Here is a 19,733-nt window from a genome sequence, read left to right as displayed (position 1 = left end):
GTGCTAGATCTCAGAGCGGATGCCCAGCGTCCCTGAGCACAGGCCAGGACAGGTGATGTGTGTGTTTCCTGGGGACTGTAAACCCTGATGTCAGGACGTGGGCGAAGAGGAGCAGTAGCTGACAGCTGGCAGATCCTTTTGACTACATTAGTGAAGCGTGAGAAGATGTGGAAAGTCCAATATAGGAGGTGATTGAGAGTACCTACAACTCTAGATGAAAAAGGAAATCCTATAGATGAACAAACAAGACGACCTAAATGAGGGGATGGGGGGGAGAAGGAAAATCTCTAAAGCACACAGTGTACTTAAACATATCAAAGTCAACCACTAAGCCAAGCAAGGGAAAGAGGGATGGGGAGGGGATGGGGTGGGAATTGGGTAGGGGTTAAAATGGTGATGTGTACTTGTATGTACACACAAGTTTTTTACTCCAATATGATGTATGAATATAATGTACCAGTAAAATTTAAAAAAAAAGAAAGAGTACCTACATTTGTCTTTGAAATCATTGAATATTTGTGTGTGTGTGTGTGTGTGTGTGGTACTGGGGTTCCTGGAAGCCCTTCTACCTCTGGGCTACACTCCCAGACCTATTTTATACTTTTTTATTTTTGGAAACAGGGTTTCTTAAGCCAGCATGGCTGGCTTCGAACCTGTGGGATCCTCCTGTCTCTGCCTCCCAAGCGCGGGGATTACAAGCGTGTGCCACCATGCCTGGTGTGAAATCATTGAATATTGAGTGCTGCCTTAGCTGTCCTCTGGCCCAAAGGTTTTGCTTATTTGGGCTGTTGAAGAATGGCCCTAATCTAGCTTTATCCCCAGGGACTTCTTCCTGCGCCATTATGTTGGAATTTTCATCTATAAAACATTAGTGCTGACAAGGGGCATTAAGACCTTGTCTTTACAGACAGTTTCCAAAATCCAGAGCCTGGGGTCTATGACCCTGGTCATATCCCCTCACCCCATGGACCTCAGTTTCTGTCTCTGTGCCTCTTTATTCCAAGAACTGATTACGTTAATGTATGTAAAAGAATTCTATAATATTAAAATTCCATACCCATACTTTTTAAGGAGAATAAGAGTCCCTCCTTTCATCTGTTCAGTTTCAGTGAAGTAAGGAAGCGGTGCTGTGGAGGTGTGCTGGTGGGGAGGTGGGCCCATGTGCTGGCCCCCTCCACCCTGCCCATCTCCTCTCTGCAGTCACAGAGCGATCATGTTGGCTGGATTCTGTGGGAGGAAAATGGTCAAGTGTAGGTTCCAAAGAACTTGTCTGAATCAAAACTAAACTTTCAAAATCTGAGATGTCCACACAGGTGTAATAGAAAAAATCAAATCCTACAGACTAAAGTAACATGCCAAAAAAGCAACTCTGGATCCTTGAGAAACTCAAGGGCAATACCTGCCGTGGAGGAGCTGCAGGTCTTGCGAGCATTGTGGCTGCGGGGCTGTGTTCTGAACTCTCCCAGGGTGGCTGCCTCCGGCTGCCTCCGTGCCCTGCGCCCAGGCCTCCTGCATGCCTGGCCTTTCTCGCTTCGAGGCCCCTTTGTCTAGCCTCATTCTTGCTCACAGGAAGTCCTGTGTGCAGGATGGGTTCATGGCGGTGATTGCACCCTTGCTTGGATTCCAGGTTGGCGCCCTGCCGCGGCTGTGTGACGTGCTGCGGGTGCTGCAGGAGGAGCAGCAGCAGTGCCTGCAGGAGCTCTCCAGCGAGAGGCCAGGGCGCCTGAGCACTCAGCTGCCGGCCCCAGGTATGGCGCCAGCTTGTTGGCCGGGATGGGAGATGGAGGCTGGTGCAGTTCTATGTACTCAGTCAGCTGGGGGGTCTGGTTAGCAGTCTACAGGGACTCAGGAGCCAGGATCCCACTCCTTTCTGGGCACAGGGACAGCCAGTGCGCTGGCCATCCCGCAGGAGGACCTCGCCTAGGTAAGGCTGGGAACTGTTTCCTCTTGTAGGTGTTTGCCTCTTGTTGGCGCACTCCCCTCCACCGCCAGTCTGAGTGAGAATGGAGGAGGGGCGACAGGGGCCCCAAGGCTTGGGTGACAGTCACTGGCTGTGTGAATGTGGGCAAATTATTGAAGGCGCTGAGCCTCCGTTGCCTGATCTGTGGAATGGAGGAGCCGGGTGTGGCAATGCATGCCTGTAACCCCAGTACTTGGGAGGCCGAGACAGAAGGGTCCTAGGTTTGAGGCCAGCCTTAACAACTCGGCCAGACCTTGTTTCAGAATAAAAAATGAAAAGGGCTGGGGGTGTAACTCAGATGTAGAGAGCCTCTGGGTTCAATTTTTATTACCAAACAAATGAACAACTATAGAATAAATTTGATACTGTCTACTTTAGGATTATAATGATAAATGAGATTAAGTGTGTAAAATATAGGTGCTCTATAAATAAAATATTAATTAAATATTAATTATTAACCAATATTTTAAATAGTATTAGTTTTATATTTAAATGCTGTATTTCTATTTCCTCTCCTAACTTCTCTTCTTTGCTCCCTACCATCTCAGGATGCAGTTTTAAGAAAAGAACTGCATCCCCAGCAGCCAAGAAACAAGCAAGCAAACTAGCTAGGTATTGGAAATATTAAAAAAAAAAAAACATTTGTAACCATGTGAGGTGGTGGACACCTGTAATCCCAGTGCTTGGGAAGCCGAGACAGGAGGATCACAGGTTTAAGGACAGCCTCAGCAAGGTGAGACTCTCATCAACCTAGCAAGACCCTGTTTCAAAATAAAGAATAAAAAATAAGGTTGGAGGGTATAACTCGGAGGTAGAATGCCCCTGGGTTCAATCCCCAGTAAAACACACACACCCCAAATTATTATAATAGTATTATTTCTAACACTCAAGAGATTGGAACAACCCAAATGCCTATGAACTGATGAATGAATACATAAAATGTGATTTACCCAAATGATGAAATATTATTCATCCTTAAGAAGAAATAAAAGTAAAAAAAAAAGGAGTGAGGTACAAATATGTGCTATGATACGGATGAATCTTAAAATCATGGTGCTAACTGAAATAAGCCAGATATAAGGTCACAATGCATATGGGTCCACTTATTTGAAATGTCCAAATTAGGCAAATCTACAGACAGAAATTAGATTAGCTGTTGACAGGGGAGGTCAACAGGGAATTACTGCCGAGTGAATCCAGGGTTTCCTTTTGTGGTGGTGAAAAGGTCTTAGAACTGAATAGAAGTGATGATTGAGTAGTATTACATTGTGAATTTACTAAATATCACTGGATTGCACACTTAAGTGGTTAAGTTTAGGTTATGCAATTTCACTTATAAGATAAACCCAAGCTCTTAAACTAGAAAGTTTTGTGACCTTAGACAAGTTCAGTTTCCTCATCTGTTCTAACAAATTGGTGTAAAATTAAACATACTTCCTTGGTCTGGGGATGTGGCTCAGTGGTAGAGCATTTGCCTACCATGTGAGAGGCCCTGGGTTCAATTCTCAGCACAGCAAGAAGAAGAAAAAAAGAATTCATGCAGAAAATATTTAGCACTCGCGGATATGCGGTGAGAGTGGGTCAAACAAAGGAGTCAAGGCTGAGGACGCAGCCCCCAGTGCCTGGGGCTCTGGCTTCACCAAGTGGATTTCTATGTTGCCTGTTACAAAAAGTCCAGAGCTGGCGAAGATCCGAGATGTCATCCATTCTGGTTCCTCTGTCTTCTGGCTTACTGTGTAGCTTTGTCCTCATGGTCATACAATGGCTACTGCACCTCCAGGAAGGAAAGGAGAATCCCTGTGTCTGGCAGGAGTGGACCGCACAGCCACCCCCTGCAACAGAGGCTGACGCTGAGCATCTGTTGTAGGTCTGCATGTGGCTGCCTTGAACAAAACCAGGCTCTGCTAGTGAGAAAGAACTGAAGGGGGGTGGCAACAGTCACTGCCACAGCCATCTTGACTCCATGCTGCAATAGAGACAGGAGTGACCTAATCACAGATCCATGCAAAATGAGAATGAGAGAGGCTAGGTGGCCTGTCTGTCTGAGTGTAGGGCCAGGGTCTTGACCAGGCCCAGATGCTTGAGCTGGGGTCTGAGGAGCCGCAAGCCACAGTGCATGGGCTCCTCAGACACGTGGAGGATTTGCATCCTGAAGTGAGTGCTGTGATCGTCTGCCTGGCAGGCGGGTTGGAGCAAGACAGGCATAAGCTCAGAGAGATGTGCTGTGGGCCTGGTGGTCTGGGCCAGAGCTGCTGATCACGGACCACAGGATAGCACAGGGCTTGGGAACTGAGGCTGAGCAGGAAGGAAGCTGGCAAAATGCGGAGCCAGGTGGCAAAGGTGCCACTAGCTCCCCAGCAGTCAGAGGCAGGGAAGCAGTCGCCACTCCCTGGCACGCCCAGTCTTCTGTGGCTGGGGGACAAGCAGGCTGCCATAGTTGGAGAAAGCGCCAGACACAGGGGTCCAGGGGCCAGCAGTGGACAGCGAGGCCAGAATAGGTTATGTCCGAGGGTTTTATGGTAGTGTCTGCTCTGAAAGGGCAGTGGGGCTGGAGACGTGGGTCAGAGCTGTTTAGGTGGAAACATTGCCTAGATATGACGATTGAGCTGGATCCAGGGAGAGGGAGGAGAATCGAGGATGAGCCCAGGTATTTGTCTTGAGCAACTGAGCGAAGAAATGAAGGAAGCTGTGTGTGCTGGTGTGGACGTGGCGTGCGTGTTGCCGTCGCTCACGCATCCACCTAGAGACTGACCGCTGACCACCCTGTAGTTACTCTGAGACTTCCCTTCCCCTCCTGGCTGGCAGCCAGACCTGGCCTACGTACCCTGAGGCACAGATTAGAGCTTCCTGATTGCCTGGGCCCTCCTCCTGGCCCTGCCAGAAGGGGCAGGTGAGGTCTCAGGCCCCTCCTCCTACTCCCCTAAGGAGAAGGCCTAAAATTCCAGTGGCCCCGGGTCAAGCTTCTGTAAGATGGTGATGGCCTCTGGTCACACTGAGACCTAAGGAGTGACTATCTTAACGTCTGATGTGCTTAATCATCCCTTCGCTGCCTGCTGCTTTGGGATGAGGCCGGGGCCAGACTCCACCCTAACACAGCAACTTCACTCAACCAAACCGCTTGCAATTTCCAGGCTGGTCATGTTAGGTGGGACCGTAAAACTGTACCAGTGTGAGATGTCGCTGTGGGTTCTTGTTTTTAGCTATTTGTAGAAAAGGATAGCCAAAAAATCTTCGGCTGTTAGCTTAAGCAATTTTATTATTACAAAGGCAGAAAGATAGGACAGAGAGTAAAGCACTGCATGAGGGTTGTAGTGGAGTAACTGAAAATAAGTTCCTGGAGTTTTGGATACAGAACAGTTTTATAAAGATACATTATCCTTCATCTTACTCAACCAATAATCTTCTGATCCAGGTGTGAGGCAGGCCCTTTCTTACGGTTATGGAGATTATGATTTGGGGGATTTCTTGCTCTGCCAAAAGCCTTCCTGCCTTGATGCAGGTGTAGGCCCAGGTCTTTGTTAGGACCTGAATGATTAACAAAGTCAGGGGTTGCGTGGTATCTGCTCCCCCTTGACAGAGGCCTGTGCCCTCCTGCATCCTCTGGGGAATTCTAGCCTATCTGCTAGAAGTTACTGTCTTTTTCTTTCTTTCTTTCTTTTCTTTTCTTTCTTTTCTTTTCTTTTCTTTTTTTTTTAGTACTGGGGTTCCTGGAAGCCATTCTACCTCCGGGATACACTCCCAGACCTATTTTTACATTTTTTAAATTTTGGAAACAGGGTCTCCTAAGCCAGCGCGTGCGGCTGGCTTCGAACCTGCGCCATCCTCCTGTCTCTGCCTCCCAAGTGCGGGGATTACAAGTGTGCGCCACCACGCCCGGCCAAAGTTACTGTCTTTCAAATCTGAAGGCCCTGGGTCCCAACTCTTCTGTGTATTTGCTAATTACTTTTAGTGAGGGAACTCTGCATTATAACACCTGCTGAGTGCCTGGCAGTAACCAGGCCCTGACTGCTTTTTATATTTTGAAACCAATTTTTGATACATTAATACCAAAATCATTTTCCAATACCAACACATCAATACCAAAGTTATTTTCAAATATATTTTGAAGCCATCTCCCAGTAATGACACAGTCAGTTTCTTTCAAACCTCCAGACTTGGCACATGGTGATCCCTCTGTCAAAACACCCTTCTTCCTCACTCCACCAACCACTAGCTGCGTTTATTTTTTGAGTACCTAGGGACTGACCCCAGGGCATTCTATCTCTGAGCGACACCTCCAGGCCTATTTTATTTTTTATTTTGAAACAGGGTCTCACTAAGTCACCTCACCAAGTAGTTGTGGCTGCCCAATGATCCTCCTGTCTCAACCTCCCAAGTACTGGGATTACAGGTGTGCGGCCACTCCTGGCTGATCACCGGCCTCGTAGGTTCTTCTGAATTATGTCCTAATGCCCACAGCCCATGGGCTAGCTGCCCCCCGACTCCCTCAGGACCCTCTGCTTCTCTGTCTCTTGGAACCTCTGTTTGTGTGTAATACTGGGGGTTGAACTCAGGGCTATTATACTTCTTAGCTTTACCCCAGGCCCTTTTTAAAAAATTTTTTGTCTTGAAATAGGGTCTCACTAGGTTGCTGAGGATCCTGCTACTTGCTGAGGCTGTCCTCAAACCTGCGATACTCCTGTCTCAGCCTCCCAAGTACAAGGATTATAGGCGTGCGCCACCATGCTCAGCTTAAAGATGACCTCGCTGGACTAGCCCTGCCTCCAGCCCAATGCGGGGATGGCGCGGCTTCCCCTTTTTGTCACCAGTGCTTGGCACAGCACCTGAACACATTGAACACTGAATGTGTGTTTGTTGACTGACTTATCGAGTGAGTTAATGTGTGCAGATGGTTGACTGAGAGCAGGAGAAAGGGAGAGAGCAGGAGCTGAGGCAGAGGTTGGAGGTAGCCAGGGCTCCTGAAGACGATGTGAACGCCCCATCACCCCTAGGGGGCTGGCCCCTGGTCCTCCTGGTCCTCCCATAGGGAGCACTGAACTGCCTCTGCCCACCCCGCCTCAGCCTCAGACTAGGTGACCCAGTTAGATGGCCTCTTGCCCACCTTCTGGGCCCGCCGACATTCATGTTGGGCCCTGTCACGGCAAGGCCAGGGTGGCCGCTGTTTGGCGGTGCCTGGGGCCTGTGCAGGGGCTGAGCACTGGGCCAGGAGCAGGGCACAGGGTTGCTGGGCAAGCCGCCCGTCCTCCTGGGGTCAGGTTAATGTTTGAAGTCAGACAAGCTGCAGGAATGCCACCGGTAGAGCTGTCACTGAGCCCAGCAAACTTATCACAAAAGAAAAATGAGCCCCTCAGCTACTGGGGCAGGTGGCCAAGGGCTCGCTGGCCTGTGGGAACCTTCAGGGCACAGTAATAGCTGCTTGGCCTGTGCCCTGGGATATTTATTACTCTGTTTATGGAAACCAATACCCCCTCAGAGCTGGCCGGTGAGAGAATGCCGGCTCTCCCCAGAAGAAGAATGTTCTGGAAGGACAGCATGGTGGCAGCATGTCACCCCAGCCCTGATGTCACGTAACGCCGAGCATGACCTCTCTGGGCCTCAGTGTGCCTGCCTTTGGGAAGGGATGTGGTAGCTCCATTTTTCTTGTCCCCTCTAGCTGGGTTGCCCTTGTGTGTGTGTGTGGGGGGGGGAGTGGGTGTGTGCACTCATGTGTGTGAGCACGCGTGCGTGTTACCCAAGGGCATTCTACCCCTGAGACACACCCTCAGCCCTACTTTTATTTGGAAACAGGTTCTTTGCTAAGTTGCAGAGGGCCTCGCTAAGTTGCTGAGGCTGGCTTTGAACCTGCAATCCTCCTGTCTCAGCCTCCCAATTACCACCACCGTGCCTGGCTTTGAACTCTTTTACTGAGGTGAATTCACATGACACTAACCACTTTAAAGTAAATTCCATGCGGTCTGGAGCATTCAAAGTGCTTTGCAGCCACTGTCTCTACCTGGCTCCGAACTTTTCATCACCCCAAAATCCGCCCCGGTACTCACTAAGGAAGCGCTGGGTCTCCTTCCTTCTCTCCAGCTGCTGGCAGTGACTCATCTGCTGCCTCTGCGTCACTGCCAGGGCTGGACATTTCATAAAAATAGAATCATACAGTACGTGACCTTTCGTGTCTGTCTGCCTTCCTGCCCTGAGTAAGAGGTTTTCAAGGTTCATCCATGGGTGTATGAATCAATCAGTGGTTCTTGCTGAGAGATCTGGGGAACAGATGTGGTTTCTCTAACAAACACTCCCATTCCTTTTGGGGTTCCCCAGCTCCTAATGCCCTTGGGCAGCCAGGGCTCCCCCTCCTCCAGCCCTGAGCCATCTCCCGGTGCTGGCCACAGCTGACCCCTGCCTGACCTCTCCTGGGCACAACTAATCTTGGCTTGTTTTTCAGAAAGAAGTTAATTTATTCTGTAGATCTTATAGAACCTATTAGATAGTTTTTAATTTTTTAGGGCTTAAAACAATGGCACAAACAGTCATGGTGACTTATGCCTGTAATCCCAGCTTCTCTGGAGGCTGAGGCAGGACACAAGTTAGAGGCCAGCATGGCAGAAGGATCAAAAGTTTGAGGACAGCCAACTCAATAAGACCCTGTCTCAAAATAAAATTGAAGTAAACAGGGCTGGGGATATAGTTCAGTGCTTAACATGTGTAAGTCCCTGGGTTTGATCCTCAGTACCACAAAATAAACAAACGAGCAAACAAAAGTATCAGTGCAATAATTGCTATTATCATCTGCATTTCACAGGTGAGAAACTGAGACTCTGAGAGGCTAAGCCGTTTGGGGCCAGGCTTCGGAGAGGCGCCGACCCCTCCATGGGGATCAGGGGCCATGGTCCTGCATGCACAGCCCTTTCTCCATGGGTCCCTCTCACCCCAGCTCAGGGGTGAGTCTGCTGCTCTAGATTTAACTCTGCCCGAGATCCCCCAGCAACCTCAGTCCTGGGCTGTGTCCCTTGCCTGCCAGGGCTCCTGGGGGCAGGCCAGGGCCAGGAGAGCATGTCCCAGCCTGGAAGGAGCAGCCCTCCCACCTCCCCTTCCAGCCTGGCCTGGGCCGGGGGCACTTGGGAGTGTATCTCAGGCGCTCAGCTCTCAGGTGCTGGGAGCAGAGCAAGGGCATCCCTGCCAGCAGCCAGGAGACTACAGCTGTGCAGCATTTGTACTAAGACGTCCTCAGTATTTTCCTTTGTAAATCAGTGGACTTTAAAAAAACATGGCGCACGCCTGTAATCCCCGCGCTTGGGAGGCTGAGACAGGAGGATCGCGCAGGTTCGAAGCCAGCCTCAGCTAGTTAGTGAGGTTCTAAGCAACTTAGTGACACCCTGTTTCCAAAATAAAATATAATATAGGGCTGGGAGTATAGCCCGGAGGGAGAAAGCCTCTGGGTTCCTCCCCCAGTACCACACACACAAAAAATGGCTTCAACCTAAGTACTAGGAGCTATACACTCAGAGATGTGATATGCTAGCTTTATCATTTTTAAAAACATTCCAAGTTCTCTTTTAGAAAGGGTAGCTATTAAACTGGAAGTAGCGGTGCATGCCTATAATCTCAGTTCCTTGGGAGATTGAGACAGGAGGATTTCAGGTTTGAGGTTCAACCCCTAGTACCAAAAAAAGTGTAATTATTAAAATAAATAAAAAATGTTCGAGGGGCGGCCTGGCGAGGGGCCTTCCCAGGGCTGGGGAGATTTGAGGCTGGGCCCACCCATCCCAGCTCTGTCACTTGCCTCTTGGAGCCCTGGGCTCCTCCTCTACCCTGGGACAGTGACCCTACCTGACCCCTGGACTGTGCTGTGACATTTAGCTGCAGAATGTCTGCTATGTGCCCAGTACAGCCTGGTGTGGTCCTCCCCTAGCCTGGGGCCTCCATCTGAACATGGCTACCAGCACCAGGGTAGGTGTCCCTGAGGGCCCCGCCCACCATGGCCCAGCTCAGGAAGGCTGTCAGACATTCTGGAACCCTTTGCCTGTCTGGTCAGCTGGGCATAGGTCATCTGTTGCATAGCCAGTGCTATAGTTTTAGCCAGCCTGGAATTCCTCTATCCCAAAGTGAGGTCATAGGCCCCTGCATTGCTCCATGCTCTGGAAGTGTCCACCTGCTTCCAGTGCCACAGAGACCACTGAGCAGGCAGGGAGACCGCACTGTCAGCAGAGGCTCTGATAAGAGAAAGGACCAAGGAACTCCTTGGTCTCCTGGGACTCCAGATGCTCAGAGTGAGCGAGGCAGTGGGGCATTGGAAAGTACCCTCCCAGGGCCAGGCCACCAGCCCATGGGCATCTGGGGGCCCTGCTGCTGCCCAGGGTCTGCCAGCTCTGGGAGCAGCTTCCACAGCTGGCAGCTGAAGGGCCAGCCTCCCGGCCAGTAGCAAAGCCCTGCCCAGGGTCTCTGGGGAGGTCCTAAGTGGAGACAGGCATAGTCCCTCCTCTTGCTGGGCTCACTGCGAGATTCAGGGCCAAGGTTCAGGAGTATCCAAGGGCTTCCCATCTCCTGGATACCCTGAAGGACACTGATGCTTGATCCTCCATCCTACTGATGCTTTCACTGGCCATGTGGGAGCCCCTGTCCCCCACATCCCAGGGCCTTCCCCCCAGACCTCCACCCCCTTCCCCTGACCACAGCCTGCCTGTGTTCCCTACTCTGCCCCTCCAAAGCCCCCTCTCAGGCATCCTGACCATAGGGCTGCTCCTGCCTCAGCTCCCACCCCGCTGTCCAGCTGCTGATCACTCCCTCCTTGGCCAGTCCACCTCTCTCTCCAGCTCCCAACCCAGGCTGGGGGTAGTCAGCATCACCTGGAGACAGATCAGATGGGGGAGGCCGTGAGGTAGCACCAAGCAGTGGCCGAGGAGGTGGCACTCTCAGGCACCTGCACGCCCTGGCGGGGTGGCCCTGGGAAGCCTCTCTACCTCATTCTGCTTCTGACTTCACTGGTCCAGTGGAGGTGCCGCCAGGCGCCCAGCGCTCCTCCCATTGGCACCAAAGCCCAGCCTGTGCCAAGGGGTGGAAGACCAGGACCTGGACTTGGAAGCAAGAAGTCCGGTGGGTGTGGAGCTGAAGCCCAGTCAAGAGTGATGCGGGAGGGATGCTGCAGGAGCCTGAGACGCAGGCAGCCAGGTGTGCACACAGGCAGACAGGCTCCTGCTCTCAGGGGCTCCCCACCTGGTATGTGGTGAGGCTGGTGCCCTCAGGTGCTGCTCACTGGGCCCACGGCCACCTCTGTCCCTGTCTGTCAGGAGCCAGGAGTCACAGAGGATATAGATTCTTTGAGCCTGGTTGGATTCATGCCTGAATATAAACTGTTGCTCTTTTGAAAATGAGGTTCTTTGTCCTCTAGCACTCCAAGGACCCAGGCAGACTCTGTGCATCTCCTATTCCTCAGAACTAAAAACTGCAGACCCAAAGGCCCAGCCTGACCCACAATCCAGATACCAGGAGGAAGAGAGGGAAGTGGCCGGGGCCTGGGGAAGGGGCTGCCCTTTACCACCTTCTGCCTAGTGTGTGCTTGGAGCTCAGCTTCCCGACAGCTTCACGAGGGAGGCATTGCCTCCATCCCCAGAAGACAGGGAGGTCAACCAGGGCAGAGTGCGGAGGCAGGATCGGAACCCATGTCTGCCGGCTCTTCCTAAAGAGCTTTGGGGTGGTATGGTCTGCATAAGGGGTGACTCAGCCCCTTCCAAATATCCCGCAGTGATGGCCTCCAGAATCCCTGTCACAGGAAGCAGTTGCCCCAGGTTTCTGCCTCCTGGGCTCAACTTCAGGAGAATTACTGGGTGATTATGTGAAATGATCATTCTTAAAAGAGTATGGTCATAACTCACATATACTTATAACTCACATATAAAGTGAATACCTTCCAGGCATTTTATTTAATTATTGAGGAAATCAGGAAGATATTACCACTGGTTCATAAGAGAATTCAAAGCATCATGTATAAAAGACAGAAGATTCAAATTAATTTGTAAGTGGACACAAGGATGCCTGGAAACAGGGGAGCAAAGCCAGTTGCATTTGAACTGGACAATAGTTGTATGTGTCTATGAACTAGCTCAAAAATAATAAAATGCCAGAACACCATGGAGTTATATAACTAGTTAGATAACTCAGGCTTTGTTTAGGCAATGCTTAGTTCTGCACTGAAAACACCCAGGCATCTTGCTGATTCTTTTTTGTGTGTGTGTGTGTGGTTCTGGGGACTGAAGCCAGGGACATTCTACCTCTGAGCTCCATCTCCAGCCCTATTTTTTATTCTTTAGTTTGAAACAAGTTCTCACTAAGTTGCAGAGGGCCTTACTAAGTAGCTGAGGCTGGCCATGAACCTGCTATCTTCCTGTCTCAGCCTCCAAGCACCGGGATTATAAGTGTTGCCACCACGTCTGGTGTTTCTGATTCTTTTCAAAGTCTTTCAATGATCACAGTTTCAGTGTCTATCAGGACAGATATATACTAGAAGGGTCTCACAAAGGGAACTCTGAGACACAGCAACATTGTTAACAGTATTCCTACCCTAAGGACAATGGCGACTCTGGTGTAGCTGCCAGTGTGGCGGCTCTCAAAGGCAGGCCCAGATCAACAGCGGCCTCAGGAACCTGACAACTTGCTAGAAACACAGTTCTCAGGCCCGTGACCCCTGCCCACTGAGCAAGCTGTGCTTTACCAGGCCTCCCAAGCAATTCCAAAGTGAACTGAAGTCCAAGAACTGCGGAACAAAAGTCCTCGACCACATTAGAAGTAAGGCAGGATCGAAGAAGTAAAGAAATAAGTAGAAAGGAGACATAAAGGAAGAACAAAGGAAACACGACTTTAAGGTAGAAGGTGGTGTGAGTCCCAGTTTTCTGAGGCATTCACCCATCTTTAGTAATGACCCTGAGCACTACTGACAATCCTCAAAGGAGTATCTATTGATCAAATGACAGAGACCACACAGAAGATTGGGAAAAGTGGCCAGACACCATACTGGAACTCACAAAATACCTTGGACTGTTACTGTCCAACCTGGGAAGAGTCAAGCAGGTCAGAGGCCAGAGGTTACAAAGGATAATCTCCTGGGGCACTGTGAGCGGCCCCTGAATAGTTTAATAAGAGAGATCCCTATTGAGAAGACAGCAAAGGCTCTACCTGGACCAGGGGGTGACCAACACCCCCTAAATCATTTTATGACTACTGGACTGATGTCATCCCCACATACCTCCTCCTGCCCACGCCTCACAGAAGTCTCATATGAAAGAAGACCATGAACCCCAAAAGGGCCCCTCTTGTTTTTGAGGCGGCCCACATTCTCCCTGACATGTGTCTTTCTGGCTTTGCTAAGTAACCCTCTGTCTGTGTCTCTGACTGACTCAGGCTGAGATTCTTTTTTGTCACGTGAGCCAAGGACCGTCTGCTCCCGAGCTGAGTACCTCCCTTTCCCCTTCTGGGAACCACTTGGGCCCTTTATGGAGTTGTCTTGCCCCCGGGACAGAAGCACCTGGAAAGCTTTATTAGGAAGCCATGCCTGGGCCCACCCTATCCAACCCCATTGGGATCCCTGGTTAAGTATTGTTACAGTCAGCATTCTCACAGCCATAATATAAAGACCTGATCACAGAGCTTAGAAAAAGGAAGATTAAGCCGGGCGTGGTGGCGCACGCTTGTAATCCCAGCATTCGGGAGGCTGAGACCAGAGGATCACGGTTCGGGGACAGCCTCAGCTACTTAGTGAGGCCCTCCGCAACTCAGTGAGACCCGGTTTCAAAATAAAGAATAAAAAATAGGGCAGGGGTGTAGCTCGGAGGTCAAATGCCCCTGGGTTCCACCCCCAGACCCACAAAAAAAAAAAAAAAAAAAAAAAAGGAAGATTTATTTTCTTATAGTTCTGGGCTCAGTCCACCTGAGGCCGGGGACTGCAGCTCTCAGGGCACGGTGGCAGGATGTGGAGAGAGGGAGACACAAGTGCTGTGCTCCTCACATCAGGGAGGCCCGGAAGCCAGAGAGTGAGCAGGGGGAGGAGGAGCCAATATAACCCCAAGGCCGCACCCCAGGGACCACCTCCAGTCACACCCATCCGCCTAGGGGTACCACCCCATAAGTGCATTACAATGGATTTATGCACTGCCAGGATTACAACCCTCAAGACTATTGCATCAACTTCAAACACCAATATACGAGCTCTTCACGGGGCCATTCTGTGGCTAACCCTACAGGTATGTGCTGAGCCTCCGGCTGGTTGTACTGGGAGCCAGGATGGAGGCCCGTAGCAAGCAGAGGCCAGCGTGGTTCCTTCCTTCTTGATGTCTCTAACCCTGAGCACTTCTGTGTAGATGGTGGGTCCAAGGTCCCAAAGTTGAAAAGGTGTGCTTGCCCATTAGACACCACTGGCTCCTCATCACAAGGAGTAAGGGCCTAATGGGAATAAGTTCCCATTAGGCCTAGTAAGAACACCAGGCGGACAGGGGCTGATGACAGGATGGCCCCTGCTCCAGCCCAGGCCCATGCTGTGGCCCCTCTCCGCAGGCTGTGAGGCCATGTGGGACAACATGAGCTGCTGGCCCTCCGCTGCACCAGGACAGACGGTGGAGGTGGAGTGCCCGCGCTTCTTCCAGCTGCTCACAAGCAGAAACGGTGAGCACTGGGCTGGGGGGGCTGAGGCAGGAGGCCAGGAGCCTTCTCTGGGGATGAACCGTGGGTGAGATGACGGGGAGATGCTTGTTGTGGTACTGAGGGTGGGCTTACTTCTCAAGGTCCCAAGGAAGGGGCTCAGAGGCAGTGTTGTGGGGAAGGCAACACATATGGCTGGGTTTAGCTGAGTGTGGTGGTGCACACCTGTGATCCGAGTGCTTGGGAGGCTGAAACAGGATCGCAGGATCAAGACTAGCCTCAGCAATTTAGTAAGACCTACAACTGAGCATGACCCTGTTTCAAAATAAGTAGGTAAGTAAGTAAATAGATAGATAGATAGATAGATAGATAGATAGATAGATAGATAAATAGATAGAAGCATCAGGGGTGTAGCTCTGAGGTTGAATGCCCTGAGTTTAATTAATAAGAGAGACTAAGAGAGGCTGGGAAGGTTGCCTCAAAGTCCACAGCAACAGGTGGAGAGATTAGGACGTAATCCTGATTTCTGACGACAAAATTGGTGCTGTCCTTGAGGTCATAGTCAAGGCAGGTCTCTGTCCCCATGGTTGGGGTGAACCTGGGAGGGAGTAAGGTAGGTTCATGGCTTTTTACCCCTGACCTCATTGGGGTTCTTTGTCATCTAAAGTCTGCCTGCCCTGGCCCTGCTGCCCCTCTTCTTCATCCATACAGGGAGGAGGAAGGGCCACCTGATGAGGCCCTTAACACGAACACATCAAAAGAACAGGTGATTTAACACCAAAGCCCACCCGCCTGCCAAAGTTAGGAAGGAAATGATATTCATGGAGACTGTGCTTGTCAGCTTTCTGTTGCTGTGACGAAAACACCTGGGAAAATTAACTCAAAGGAGGAAAGGTTTCTTTTGGCTCAGTTTTGAATAGCATGGGTGGTTGGCTTTAGGCTTGTGCTGAGGCAGATGTACATGGAAGAAAGCAAAGAGATCTGGACCCCAATATCCCATTCAAGTGCGAGCTTCCAATAACCTAACTTCTTCCCACTAGGCTCTGCCTCCTAAGCGTTCCTCCAGCTCCTAATAGCCCAAGGTGAGGACTAAGCCATTAGCATGTGGGCCTTTGGGGGAACACTCTAGATTCAAACTGTAACAGAGACAGAGACCTTGGGGCCTGGGAGAGGAGTGGAGATTCTTCTCACTAATTCTCTAGCACCATGGGCGCGCGCGCGCACACACACACACACACACACACATTTGGGACATATGCTGCTATAGCTCACTATTCTTCAGCCTCATTCAACACCCCACAATAGAGGAACCAGAGGGGACCAATGGACAGGAATCAGAGGGACCAGGTAGGCAGGAATCGGAGTCTCACACTGGTGTTCCTGATTAGCAGGCGATGCCATGCGTGATGACAGACCCCGTGCCTGCCGCTGTGGCTTCTGCATGCTGCTCCAGGCTGGCTGGCAAGTGGGGAGGACCCAGAGAGTGGCCCAGGAGTTTTTGAAGGCCAGGCCTGAGCAGAATGGCACTCGGCCCACACGTGGGCAGCCAGCACTCAGACACACAGCAATGCCTAGCTGCAAGGGACATGGGGAAACCGCCCAGCTGGTACCGGCCAGCCAAGTGACTCAAGTGGCTCCTTGTCACTAAACCCGTTTTCTTATCTATAAAGTGGGGGAACAAAATACCTGACTATTAAGCTTTCTTGGATATAAATTTATTTTTGGTACTGGAGATCAAATACAGGGAGGTTCTACACTGAGCTACACCCCCAGCCCTTTTTTTTTTATTTTGAAATAGCTTTCACTAAATTTCTCTCAAACTGATGATCCTCCTGTCTCAATCTCCCAAGAACTGGGATTACAGCTGTGTGCCATCACATGGATGGAAATATATTTTAGATATCTTCCTTTCTCTCTTCTCCTGCCCTCCCTCTTGTCCCCCTCCCAAGGTATCCCCTCTAGTCTCAGCCCCTTCACTAGCCACACACACACACACACACACACACACACACACACACACACGCACGCACACTCACACACCTGCAAGATTACCAGTCTTTCCTCCTGATGTGTCTGTCGTGGGGTCCTGGAGCACAGACATAGGCGTTGGTGCAGCTGGTTTGAGTCTAGGACCAGCCCCGGCCTCTGACTCGCAGCCAGCACTCTGTTCCTGGCTCATGGGCTTCCTCCCATTGGAGAGGACTTGAAGCTCCTCCTTGCCAGCCTCCTGAACCCTTGCTAGAGTCACAGGGTCCCCATCTCCCCTCCCCTGTCCTCTGCCCTTCTGCAGAGGGGCCAGGCCAGGCAGCACCGATGGCCACAGGGTGACCACGTCACCTCCCTCCCCAGTAACTGACAGCCTTGCTAAAAAGAATTACATTGTCTCTTCATGAGACCTAACCATCCTTGAGACCCACCAGGGCTCCCCAGAGGGTCAATTCTCTGTTCCATGCTTGGGACCTAAGCTGGGGCTCTGTGCCTACCCCTGTTGCAGTTTCACTCATGGCCACATGGTGTCGCTGTGGTCACAGTCACCAGAAGGACCAACTTCTGAGCAGCCCAGCTCTTGGGAGTGGTGCAGAGGATCCTCTCACAATGGAACACTCTGCTCAGTCCTGGCCTCAGGTGCTGACCAGCCCGAGAGCATAGGTCAGGACTTGTCCAGCACCAGATGATCACTGAGAACCTTCCCTCCCCAACAGATCTACCCCTGTCCCTATCTCCCTCCAGGAGTGACATTTCCCCCACTGGTGTCCCCAACTGCAGAAAGGAGTACCCAGCTGAGACAAGGTAGCGCTCAGAGCTAGGTGTGGTGGCACACACACACACACCTGTAATCCCAAGGACTGGGAGGTTGAGGCAGGAGGATGGCAAGTTTGAGGAACTTAGTAAGACCATGTCTCAAGATACAAAATACAAATGGTTAGGGATGTAGGTCAGTGGTAAAGTGTCCCTGGACTCAAACCCTACTACAAATAAATAATACATAAATACATAAAACATAAGCAAAATAAATTCCATGTTTCCTTTTCCAGAACACCCACTGCATGAATGTGGACAGGGTGGACACATCTGTGTGACTGGAGAAAATGCAGGCAGCCTTCAGCCCAGATAGCTCTTGTGCTGGGCGGGAATGCTCCTGCTAGGATGCATTCCTTTGTTACTTAAAAGAGTTCTGGTCTTTTGGAATTCCTGATTGAAAAACAGGGTCTGGGTTGAGTTGGGCCTGGGCCCTTTCTCCTCTGCCTTAGTGGGGACCTGGCCTTAGCTGCAGGGTTCCTACTCTCATCAGGGTCCTAGAGACCAGAATTGAATGATGGCTTTGGGCAGGTTCATTCCTTAACTGCACATGCATATACGCACAAGCATACTGATTGCTTTCTGGGGTTCCCTGAGGTGTACTCTGACTATATTTACTTATTAGGACTTAGGTTCAGGAAGTAGAGTTAAAGGGACCCCAGAGAGTGCCGGGCCTTCCCTCCTTTGCAGTCCTGCAGGTATCATCAGCAGGGGCTTCGCCTTGTCAGCAGCTTTGGGCAACCCGCTTGGGGCACATGAAGCTCTCTTGCGAATCCTGCTGGGTGCCTCTGGCTCTGGGCCCTGGAGACTTTGTGTTCCTACCCACCCTGCCGAATGTAGTCACCCTTCTTTCCTTTCAGACAACCTAGCTCCCTGATTTAATTCCAAAAACATTTAGCCAGCAGCACAGGAACGAGCTACAGCCTGGCGGGCACTGTGGCCCAAATTTGGGCTCTGGTTTTCTGGTTTACTGCAGAGGTAGCACTTCCTCACTGGTTTCCTTTGTTAATTCTCCCTCTCCCCCACCCTTCCCTAGGCCAACTCCCTAGCCCCGCTGGGCTTTCTCCTCCTTGTCTAAAGTTCCCCTTGTACTCCATCACTCCCTAGCTTCTGCATATGAGAGAAAACATATGGCTCTTCACTTCTGTGCCTGCAGGTAACAAAGGAAATGTTTCCTCTGACATTGCATACATATGTGGGATTACCAACACCAACCCCAATACTGTGTATGGGGAGGGGGAAGCCGCCAAGTGCCATGTGCATGCAAGTCACTGCCGCTCTGACCTGCGTTATGATGTGAGACATAAAACACTAATAAAAGTATGAAACACACACACAAAAGAAATCTAATATAGCATGTGGTCTATTTTATAACTCAAATAATAAAAATCATAATATAAAGCATTAGTAATTATACAATGCTGTGTTCAAACCATTATATGTTACTATAGATCATCAACTTTAATCTTCAAAACAACAAATAAAAATTTTAGAAATAAAAAAAGGACTAATGACTCCATCCCCAGAGGGAGGGGTGGTTGCCCGGAAGGGTTTATCTCAGTGGTACTGTGATAGTTTTCAAACGTCCCAGTGAGCAGGGTATGAAATTAGATATAAAGTAGAACTTACTTGGAGCAGAACTTGTAACAGCAGAAACTTGAGGAAGGTTGACTGCATGAGTGGCCAGGTCCTTGTCAACCACTCTGGATGTAGCTAGGACTCGTCTGTTATGTGTCAGGGTGGGGGTGAGGGGACCTGGGGTCAGATAAAGCACCAGGAAGGAGTAAGAAAGGGGATTAGTCTGTGCCGTGCAGTGAAGAACGTGGTCCATGGAGCTCAGAGCCCAGCGTTCCCACATTCAGGGTGTGATCTTAAGAAAGCGACTTCTTCACTGTGTGCCTCTGTCTCCATAACTATAAAGTGGCTGTAGTGTTTATATGTTGTTAAAAGTTTACTATAAAAATAGCTCACCTACTGGGCATTTGGCACCCACAGGTTCCCTGTTCCGAAACTGCACCCAGGATGGCTGGTCGGAGACCTTCCCCAGGCCTGACCTGGCCTGTGGGGTTAATGTGAACGACTCTTCCAATGAGAAGCGGGTAAACGTGTCGACCTCCACTCTCCCAACTCTGGGATGGGGCCTGTGGGGCGGGGAGGCCTGAGAGGATGGGGGCCAGCATGGGCCTGGGGCCGCCCTCAGCCCACCTCCCTGCTCACCGGAGGCTCTGGTCCTGCTTCACCACCCTGGTCCATCATCCTAGAGGTGAAGGTCAGGCCGACCCTGAGCACGTGAGCATTGCCACATACCACCAGGAAACTGGGGGCGGCTTATTCATTAAGCCAAAGAGAAGCCACATGGTAA

The 19,733-nt window shown here is 50.7% G+C and overlaps 1 protein-coding gene across 1 annotated transcript in view; it reads left to right on the top strand.

Moving 5' to 3' along the window:
• Nucleotides 1–1,594: 1,594 nt before the first annotated feature.
• SCTR (secretin receptor) overlaps nt 1,595–19,733 on the top strand; it is a gene marked incomplete at both ends in the record, with an annotated part of 47,950 nt that continues 29,811 nt past the window's right edge. The window contains 3 exons of the mRNA XM_080689403.1: nt 1,595–1,748; nt 14,489–14,596; nt 19,367–19,470. Of these exons, the coding sequence (XP_080545529.1) occupies nt 1,595–1,748; nt 14,489–14,596; nt 19,367–19,470 (366 nt within the window). The remainder of the gene's footprint in view (nt 1,749–14,488; nt 14,597–19,366; nt 19,471–19,733) is intronic.

Source organism: Muscardinus avellanarius (genome assembly GCF_963383645.1).
Source record: "Muscardinus avellanarius genome assembly, chromosome: 2".
In the NCBI taxonomy this organism is placed as follows: Eukaryota; Metazoa; Chordata; class Mammalia; order Rodentia; family Gliridae; genus Muscardinus; species Muscardinus avellanarius.
The sequence above is the reverse complement of the archived record's forward strand: the minus strand, read 5'-3'. Positions and strand labels throughout refer to the sequence as shown.